Source organism: Corticium candelabrum, chromosome 15 (assembly GCF_963422355.1).
Source record: "Corticium candelabrum chromosome 15, ooCorCand1.1, whole genome shotgun sequence".
Taxonomy (NCBI): Eukaryota; Metazoa; Porifera; class Homoscleromorpha; order Homosclerophorida; family Plakinidae; genus Corticium; species Corticium candelabrum.
Window position 1 is genome coordinate 1,643,893 of NC_085099.1, and position 10,701 is coordinate 1,654,593.

Sequence of the window (10,701 nt, forward strand, 5' to 3'; positions counted from 1 at the left end):
TGTGTGTGTGTGTGTGTTTGTGTGTCCTCTACTCCTGATTTGTTTTCTCGTCGCACTTTCTACTTCCTTCTCTATAAATCTTTACAAATCATGTATTTCTGTCGTCTTTGGACCAGTAGTGCACTTGTTTGACATATCCAGTAATAATACTTGTCTTTCATGTATGTTTTTTGTTTGTCCCATATGGGATATTTAGTTATAATATATATATATATATATATATATATATATATATATATACTAGTAAATGCTTGGTTAGCATTGATATTTATATTTCAACCTCTAGCCTATGCATGCATTAATGTAAATAAACAAATTTATGAAAACATGGCAAAATAGTTATAGTTCATCTTTTTGTTGTTTCAGCTCGGTATCAAGTGTTTCGACGTCACTAATGTAACCGCGATTGCTTGTGTAGTGTGTTGGCCTGATGAGTAGGGGTTGAGCTGAGAATGCTTTCAGATTACGATTTGTAAAATGTGCCTTCCATTCTTTCCTGCGCAAAAACAAAAATAATACGAAATTATGCAACCTAGTTGAATTCAATACCTTGGATGTCGATCAAACATGAGTGGTAGATATTCATCTACAGGCATCATTTTGCCTAAAGGTTGTTGATTGATCAGTTTCTTTGCCCCACTTTGAGACAGCATGTATGCCAGAGCCCAGTATGAGTATCCTGGTCGAACCAATGTTTCTGTGTTTTCCACCTTAAGTTCCCTAGTGTTTTCCAAACGCTTCCTAGCCAAATATCTAAAACCGATAAAACTATACAATATCTGTTAATTATGCATATTAATTAGGGTTCATTTCTAGTAAACAACAGAATTAATTATTAATTAATTATTAATTAATCATAAACGTCACACATTGCAGAAACGTCTTCCGTTGAATAAACGTCTTTCTCCGAATAAACGCCTAGAGTTAGAGTAATTCATGACAGTTTGAGCATGGTTGACTAGAGAGCTTTGCTATTGGTTGTTTGCTCAATATTTCAAAACAAGACCACACACACACACACACACACACACACACACACACACACACACACACACACACACACACACTCACACACACACACACACAAACACACACACACACACACACACACACACACACACACACACACACACACACACACACACACACACATCTACTTTCAAAGAGAGTCGTTTACCAAAAATGTGTATATTTACAAGGAGCTGGATCTACCAGTAATATCAAATATTCAGAGCTAGAAATGTGGTATAAACAAGCAACAACATTAAATTTTCTTTGCTAACTTGACACGTTTACTTCCACAACTGACATTAATTCCCAGTCGATTTCCTTGTTTCTGACATCTTCCAACAAGCGAGAAAACTTCTCTCTAAATTGAGGATAAAAGTACGGATCATCTTCCAAGATTAGAACCGACGTGAACTGACTTGACACCACCTGAAGATCAAGACACACAGCAATAAATCAAACCACCACCACCACACATCTGATTGATTATTTTAGCAACTTCATTGCAAATGTATACATACACATAAACCCATACCTCGGCCCAGATCCTGTGGTGACTAAGAAAGCATCCAATTTCACCAACTGTTAGAGGTCTCTTCTTTAAAGGATCCAAGTAGCCATCCAACATCTGAATGCCAAACTCTTTCAAGTCTTTATCGGTTAAGTTCCTGGTAAAGACTGTGTAGGCAGTATATTTGTATGGACTTTTAATTTACTGGCACCTTCCATCAACAGCAGTTACAAATTCAGCCTGGATTCCCAGATGTTGAAGGACGTGCTTCAGTCGTAATCGTCTGCCCTCTCGGCGATGTAAATTTATCACATAAATCTAGCCATCACAACACTACGTACTACAAAGTGGCAAACACAAAACACAGACAAACAAGAAGACAACAGACACAACACAACAGACTTTGACAGACACACAACACAACAGACTTTGACAGACACACAACACAACAGACCTTGACAGACACACAAGATAGCAGACCTTGACAGACACAACATAGCAGACCTTGACAGACACACAATAGCAGACCTTGACAAACACAACATAGCAGACCTTGACAGACACACAACATAGCAGATCTTGACAGACACACAACATAGCAAACCTTGACAGACACACAACATAGCAGACCTTGACAGACACACAACAGCAGACCCTGACAAACACACAACATAGCAGACCTTGTCCAAGCCAAAATCAGTCAAGGTTGGTTTGTTGTATGGAAGGTATTCGCTCTGAACGACTGGACCGTCGATAGCAAGATAATTGACACATAGTTCTTCAGCATTTTTTCGCTCATCGTCAAGTGATGAATAGTCATGGCTTGGAGGAGGCATTCTTGCAAAAATTTGCGTGTTGAGAACAAACATGCTCATTCCTACAAACAGAAAGCATTGCCAATAAGATATACAGTGTGTAGGAACATTATGCAAACAACGCTGTTATGTATGTATAAAGATATAGAAATTAACTCCATAATAATTTTATCACAATCACATGTTTGCAAATATAAAATAACTACAGTTTACATAGAGGAGTAAGTAAACACATTGAACACCATGCAACTGCATGCTCAAAAAGCATGTAAAACTAAACAATTTAGACACCAGTACGACAGACAAAACGTTAGATGTGTATTAATTAAGTGATCTGTATTAACATTGATGTTTTACATAGACGTGTATTTACAAACAAATAGACAGACAAAACAAGATAAACAAACAAACAGACAAACAGACAAATAGACAGACAGACAGACAAACAGACAGACAGACAAACAGACAGACAGATTGTTTTATTTGAACGCTTACTCTACCGATAACAAGCGCTAACTTCATGCAAAACAATAACAGTCAATGGACAAATGTTGAATGTCTCTATCGTATGTATAAAGTCATCAAAGTTGCACTTACACAACTTTGACAAAATCTTAAAAATCACTCGACGGTTGCAAAACTGTACAACTACAGACAGTTGCTTACTCCATTTATCTCAAACGTCTGCTTCATTGTTCCTTCCATGTTCATCTTTGAACTTCTTGGAGATCTTATTTAAAAATTCTTCAGCCATAAGGCCCAAAAAGCTGAAGTGCTCGAAAAGCAATGGGATACATGGTGTGGTGGACTCTGATATATGGATTGGATTGCTGTTGCCCATATTTTGGCAGCTGATTGTAGGGTGTTGCAAGAATGTGGGTGAGCCATTGAAATATCCAAGTCTTTTGTGGAATATTCAGTGGGATCATATGTTGCTATATCTGGTCGGTTCTCTGATTTGATATATCTGTTTCTAAGCTCAACTTGATGAGGAATGTTTAATTCATCTAAACATTTAGCCCAAGTCAAGACAATTGTATTATGTTGCCACACTGGCCTCCCGCCAAACTTTTGCAGGTTAATAGATGGTAACCACGTTCTTCAAGACTTGCGCCACAGTCACACTTGGTAACAATTCGAGAAAAAGGTAAAGGGATACCAAGTCTCAAGAATATTGCCAACCAAAATTCTGAAGATTTAAGAACAAATTTGGTGCTGAAGGGATAGCTTGAAGCCATGAACCAGCTCAATGTCCCTGACATGACCTTATCCTTGCAGCATGCTTGACAGAAGATGTTTGCATAATACATGTTGCAGCATTCTGTTCAGTAATATCCGAGCTTAAGCGATTTTGAAGTTTTACTGGATTTGTCAGACAAAGTCTGAGGTGTGAGTGCCTCTCCATCCAATCCTACAGTGGCAGGAAGGCTTGCAACTGCCTCACAAAGATGCTGATAGAAAGGAAGTGGACTAGTATAGTTGATTAGATTGTCACATAGATCTGCTCTAGATAGAAATCTTGATAAATTTTGCATAGTGAATTACACCAAGATCCTACAAAGGCAGCAGTGGAGATTTGCATTAAGGTTGTACTGCCAAGACCTCCCAATTTGATCTTAAGAGATGCTTGTTTCCATGCCAACTCATCAAGTGTGCTCAACCCCATGCAGTATTGACGTGAATGCAGACAAACAGGCAGACAGTCAGACAGACAGACGGCTGTTTCTGTAGGTTTTTAGTTTGGTAGTGGTTATGTGCGATCAGGACAGTAGACTTGCTTAGTTGTGTTGTATTTAGATTTCAATGTTGAAAATATGTATTGTACAGACAAACAGACAGACAGACAAACAGACAGGCAAACAAACAGACAGACAGACAGATAGAATATCTATCTGTTCAGTAGCTTGTTTGCGTTTAGTGTTAGAAATGAAACATAAACTTTGTGTTTTAATAAATGAAATTGACAGACAGACAGACAGACAGACAGACAGGCAGACAGACAGACAGACAAACAAACAAACAAAATAAATATTTTAGAATCTATTAGAACAAACACATGCAATGAATACATGTACTTACATTTCTCACCTGCTTTCTTCACTTGATATGCGAACACCAATAAATCATCAACAACTCCGTTATAGTCTTCATCAGCAATGAAGGTAAAATTCTCAACTCCAGGTGAACGCATGTCTACAATATACGTAGAGTGAACCATCGGAACCTCAAAACAACCAGTTCGTGCACGATGCAACGTTGGAATATACTCTTCAGTTCGTTTGTAATATCCCTACATCGTCAATTCACAAATAGTGTATTGGCAATACAATTGAACTCAACAGTACAGGGCCGGTGAAGTAGGGTGGGCCAGGTGGGCCATGGCCCATCCATCGTTTGAAAATGGGACTTCCACCAACAGACGTTTAACGACAACTTCCGGAAAATGGTATAGGTGATTAAATAAATTAGTTATTGGTCACCTCTACAGATGAGACAAACCAACCATAATTCGGAAGTTTACAGCAGAAAGTGTCATTAAATATTCTCAGAGTACAATACTACTAGTAGTTAGACTACCCTCTAGTAACGCTGTCTTTAGCCAGGCTCCACCCTAGCTTTACGACTTTAGTCAAAAGTTGTCAAGTGGGCAGAGCCTAGCAAAGCAAGGCCTGGCCCACCCAACATCTGGAGGGCTCCACCAGCCCTGCAGTATAGATCTACACCTTATCAGTAACACCACACCAAAAGTTGGAATAAACAGATCCAACAAGAGGCTCAATCATTGGTGAAACAATGTCTCTAAAGCAAAAGAGATTGTGAGCAAAGCAGGAAACTCTTGATCTTGTATTGGTTTTATATTGATTTAGGAAACAAAGTAAACATTCTAACCTCTTCTGTGCTATCAGTTCAGACAATGTATTTGGATTGACTAATAGGTTGTCCACATCAATATACTACAACAGTAGAATGACATTAGAACAAATGTACTGTATGCATCCATGTGCTGGAATCCTAGCGTGATTCAGTGTAATACATACAACAGCTGTGTGTGTGTGTGTGTGTGTGTGTGTGTGTGTGTGTGTGTGTGTGTGTGTGTGTGTGTGTGTCACTGTGTGTGAAATTGTGTATTAATTGACATACACACCAAAACATAATCAATATCTCTTTCTCGTGCTACATTTAGTGCTCGATCTCTCAACCGTAGTAAATGAAGAAATCGTTCCTTTGGCCAATTGTTTACACCAGTTTGAGTATACAATGTTTCCACTATACTGTGCAACTCAACTCGACGATACTGTCCTCTTATTGCGTCTTTCCATCGCCGCAACAGTAATTCTGTATCATCTTGATTATGATCAGAGTAAATCCTAATATTACAAAACATATTAACTTATAATAAAAATAATAATAATATAATATAGTAATTTATTTTTAATAATAATATTGTCATCACCGCTGTGGCTTAGTGGTTAGCGACAATGGCTACCACTCCATGGTTTGGGGGTTCAAACCTCAGTGACGATAGTAAATTATGAAACTTGTCTGTCTTTCTCTCTCATGTTTTTCTAGCTTTATCCATGAGACTATGACTCGTTTCAGTCGTTGGGGAGTTTCTGTGGTCTGGCGAACAATCCGTTGACGATGACGTTCAGTGTTTCCTGGTGGTTGTTGATATCCACTAGGCGTGCTGTCCACGAGTTCGCGGTCACCGTAATACCTGCAATCTATATCGAATTGGCTAGTCATTGATCGCCGTATGGACTACACGGAAACATGTACCCCGCTGGGCTTACCTGCCGGGTTGGTGGGCGCCCAGATGGGGGTAAAGACCCCACTTGCCCATTATGGAGGGGCATAGCAACACATAATAAATAATAATAATATAGTAATTTATTTTTAATAATAATAATATAATAATAATATAATAATTTATTTTTAATAATAATAATATATGAGCAACCGCCTGTGGACATGAAAGAAACCTACAGATGGCTAAAGGCAGTGAATCTTCCTGCTGCAACTGAGGGACTGGTTGTTGCTGCTCAAGACCAAGCTCTTCGGACTCGGTACTATGAGCGCAAGATTCTACATCGTGATGTCAGTCCTACTTGCCGCATGTGCAGTGTAGGCCTGGAAACAGTCGACCACATTGTGGCAGGCTGTAGTGCTTTGGCACCGACGGACTACACTGATCGACACAATCAGGTGGCATCCATCATTCACTGGGACATTTGTCGCCATTTTGGGGTTCCAGTGGAGAGCAGATGGTACCGGCATCATCCTGATAGGCTTGTGGAGACAGATGACATTACTATGATGTGGAATACCACCATCCCCACTGCCAGGAAGATCAAAGCCAATCGTCCAGACATCTGTCTCAGAAATAAGAAGACAAACACTTGTCTTCTTATTGATATCAGCTGTCCTGCTGATGGCAACATTGGCAAGAAACATGCTGAGAAGTTGGCAAAGTACAGCGACTTGCGAGTGGAGATAAGCCGCATGTGGCATTGTCGAACACTGGTGGTTCCGGTGGTCTTGGGAGCTTTGGGTACAGTGCACGCAGGTATTACACGGTGGCTGGCCATTATTCCAGGTCATCACAACCTGCAGCACTTACAGAAAACAGTGCTTCTGGGATCTACTCGGATCCTTCGTAAAGTCATGTCTTCTTTCTAGACAGCCGTGATGGTCTAAGTACTTATGAAGCAGGCTTTGCTTCCGGTACTTGTAACAGACTTTACAAACCAGACTGATCTGGTTGAGCACGACACATAATAATATAATAATATATTTTTAATAATAATAATAATATAATATTTATTTTTAATAATAATAATATAATAATTTATTTTTAATAATAATAATATAATAATTTATTTTTATCACTCCACATCTGGTGTAGTTATTACACTTGCCAATATTGTCATCACCGCTGTGGCTTAGTAATTACAATTGCGCTATGAGTAATATCATACTCATAGCGCAAAGTTTTTACAAGACAACCTAAGCTGAACAAAAGCAAATTTAAACGCCAAGTAAGTCTACTTCCTGCTACACACAGAGCCCGTATGTGCATACCACTCTCTCTCTGGTCATAGAAGAGCCTGGAAACCCAATTCTTACTACCAGGACATGCACAATACTATAAATTTTTGAGTGTGTAAGACAAGGTGTACGCGAAAGAGCCGTCGCCAGAAATATTTCTGCACTAGAAATTTATGCGTACAGCGCATGCGTAAAGCCCGTGGTGATCTAACATCCGGCTAACATCCGGCCGGATGCGTAACAACGAGCAAAGTTTCTGCTCGGAGAGTGTGTCCAAGCAGCTATGCAGTGCTTGCGCACAAGTACGTAGATGTCACAACTCACCACACTGAGATCCTATCTTTCGGATAACGCTGATGCTCAAAGTAGCCGAGGAAGTAGGGAAGAACGTGAGCCTTGTTGCGAGCTAGAAACACGGCTAGTATCGATGGTCTCAACGTCAAAACTTCTCGTTCTAATATTCCATCAGCAGAAGGCATCTGCGCAGCAATTTGAAGCATGCAAGAAAAGAAAACTAAGAGAAAAACGATAGGAAACGTAGCCATGACATGACAAGGCGTGTCTTTTGATACCAATTGCAACGCAATCAGATGAAGTTGTGCAAGTGCTAGCATTCAACATTCTACACATCTAGACTAACATACTTACCATATTGCCTACGACATGCCATTCAATGTAGGCGAGGTTTTTAGCAGAAACCGTGCCAAACTGAAACTAAAGTTTGTTAATATCAATGTAACATAGCGCGCGCATCTTTGCATGGCGACAGGTGCGCAGATGTGAAGGAGCCACCGGAAGAGAAACTGTCAGTGATAGCAACGAACGTTGCCAAGAAATGCGATGTTGCACGTGGATGGTTGAAGTAACGCGACTATACACGCCCACTTTTATGGACACGTCCACTTCCGTTTTGGCTTCCGGTTGACTGATATGGTAGAATCAGTGCCAGATCCAGACTGGAAAAGTGTGGTGTATATACTATATACAGCTTTGGTTCTCACACGTATTTACAGTCAATTCTAAGCCTATAGCCCGGTCTAGTCCATGCCACACTACGCCCCTGGACACTATCATCTTTCAGAAGTTGAGCAGGCCCTGTTTGAGCAGCTAGTGTCCATGAGAAGAGATGGAATTACTGCGATGCTACTCGACAGAACATTGGAAATACTGAATCACCTGATGGTTGACTTTCCGTCTTGCAAATCATTTGATTTTCATAGGGTGAGACTGCCAAGGCGAGAGCAACTGGACATGAAATGTTTTGGTATATACAGTGGTCTTCACTGATACGCAAGTTATCTCCGGAGTGTGGACTGTCTCTTGTACCAAATGGTCCACAGCAAGCTGTAGACCATCGTTGAACACGACAGTCCTAAAGTCGATGACTGTGACAGTCACACTGGACTGACAGACAATGAAGCAGAAGATGACAACAGTAAAGAGGACAGCAACGACAAAGAGACTGAAGAAGCACAAGACTAATTAACCTGTTCAGACTGATGACTTTGTGTTCACATTCAGTTCTTGCAATATTTGTTCGACATTTCTGTGAATGTGTACAGCTGCTACCGGCAGACGGTTAATACGTTGTGCCTTAGAATTCATCACTAAAATTCAGACGACAGTTGCTGACAAGGTCCCACAAAAACATGCCTGCACCTTCCAACAGTTTCACCCATACAATGATGATAACACAGTGGCATCACTACAGGGGGTTCTTGGGGGGTTCAGTACTGTACCCCTAAAAATTATGGGCGTGGTTGCTCATCTATTTTTTATAGTCTAATAAAGTGATTTTATGTATACAGTTAATTTCGAACAAATTAATATTAATAATGAAACCCCAAAATTTTGCTCTGGCTACGCTGCTGGATAACAAGCAGCCTTACTGTCACTCGACAAAAATGCCGAAATAGAGAAATTGTCACCATAAAATCGTCTACACATAACTAAAGTTCATCTCTTAATCCACGATTTGCACCTACATGAGTCGACTCTTGATTGCCTAGATCTACTTGGCTCATAGAATCATGATTGAAGTCGTCTCTTGGATACGCGAGTAATGGTTGAGCTGAAAATGCTTTCAAACCACGACCTTTAAATTGCGATTTCCAGTCAGTTCTGTAAGATTTAATATCGCAAATACAAAACATCACAACGAATTTCAATTACAACACCAGACCTGGGATGCTGGTCGAACATGACCGACAGATACTCACCGACGGCAATCATTTTGCTAAGAGGCCGCGACCAGACCAGTTTCTTTGCGCCATTTTTAGACAGCAAGTAGGCAAGAGACAGGACAGAATTCTGTGGCCTAACCAACATGTCTACGCCATCCACTCTCGGTTCAGGTAAGTTGCCAACTTGTTTCCGACCAAGGTATCTTACATACACACACATTGACATTACACTCATATGCTCATATTGTGCACACGTAGGATGTCAACGTACATGAGATACTTACACTGTTAAGAGACCAGTGTAAGCACTGCCTTTGATTGTAGTCTCATTATCTTACACACTTGTGATCTTCCTATAGAGTGCCATTTTCTTTTTGCCTGTCTGTCTGTCTGTCTGTTTGTTGTTTGTTTGTTTGTGTGTGTCACTTTGTTTGTCTGTCTGTTTGTTGGTTTGTTTGTTTGTCTGTCTGTTTGTTGCTTTGTCTATTTGTTTGCATGTCTGTCTGTCCGTCTGTCTGTCTGTATCTTTGCCTGTATGTATGTTTGTCTGTTTGCCTGTATGTATGTTTTCTGTCTGTATGTTTGTCTGTCTGTCTGTCTGTCTGTCTGTCTGTCTGTCTGTCTGTCTGTCTGTCTGTCTTGTCTGTTTGTTGCTTTGTTTGTCTGTCTGTCTGTCTGTCTGTCTTGTCTGTTTGTTGCTTTTGTTCCTTTGTCTGCCTGTTTGTTGTTCTGTCTGTCTGTCTGTCTGTTTGTTTTCCATCATTGTCTGCCTGTTTGTTGCTTTGTTTGTCTGTTTGTTTGCTGCTTTGTTTGTTTGTCTGTCTATTTGTTCGGTTGTCGGCATGTTAAAATGCTTTCGTTTAAACTAGCTGTATTTTAAAATTACATGCACTATCATCCTGTGCATGTTAGATACAACTGTCAAACATCACTAAACCCAATACGTTTACCAATATATTAGGATACAGTGTACTGTAACACGCTGTGTGCATGCATATGTGTAACTGTTAACGTTGTATTCTAACTCACATGAGGTCCCAGTCGAGATTGCTTTTCTGGACGTCTTTCAACAATTGGAAGAACCTTTGTCTGAAATTGGGTTCAAATTGTAGTTCATCTTCTAAGACTAAGACTT

The 10,701-nt window shown here is 40.0% G+C and overlaps 2 protein-coding genes across 2 annotated transcripts in view; both read right to left on the reverse strand.

Moving 5' to 3' along the window:
• Positions 1 to 255: 255 nt before the first annotated feature.
• On the reverse strand, positions 256 to 7,919 carry LOC134191153 (procollagen galactosyltransferase 2-like). The gene is made up of 11 exons (XM_062659734.1): positions 7,708 to 7,919; positions 5,480 to 5,702; positions 5,224 to 5,288; positions 5,058 to 5,133; positions 4,423 to 4,624; positions 2,200 to 2,396; positions 1,731 to 1,837; positions 1,544 to 1,676; positions 1,310 to 1,437; positions 550 to 753; positions 256 to 496 (listed from the first exon to the last, which is right to left on the reverse strand). The coding sequence occupies exons 1-11, from the start codon at positions 7,881 to 7,883 to the stop codon at positions 340 to 342; spliced, it is 1,668 nt and encodes a 555-aa protein (XP_062515718.1). The 5' UTR covers positions 7,884 to 7,919; the 3' UTR covers positions 256 to 339.
• Positions 7,920 to 9,142: 1,223 nt separating this feature from the next.
• Positions 9,143 to 10,701, reverse strand: part of LOC134191419 (procollagen galactosyltransferase 1-like) — an 8,066-nt gene continuing 6,507 nt past the window's right edge. Inside the window, exons 10-12 of the mRNA XM_062660035.1 lie at positions 10,596 to 10,701; positions 9,566 to 9,769; positions 9,143 to 9,504 (exon numbers count right to left, since the gene is read on the reverse strand). The exon at positions 10,596 to 10,701 is cut by the window's right edge and continues 22 nt beyond it. Of these exons, the coding sequence (XP_062516019.1) occupies positions 9,333 to 9,504; positions 9,566 to 9,769; positions 10,596 to 10,701 (482 nt within the window). The 3' untranslated portion in view covers positions 9,143 to 9,332. The remainder of the gene's footprint in view (positions 9,505 to 9,565; positions 9,770 to 10,595) is intronic.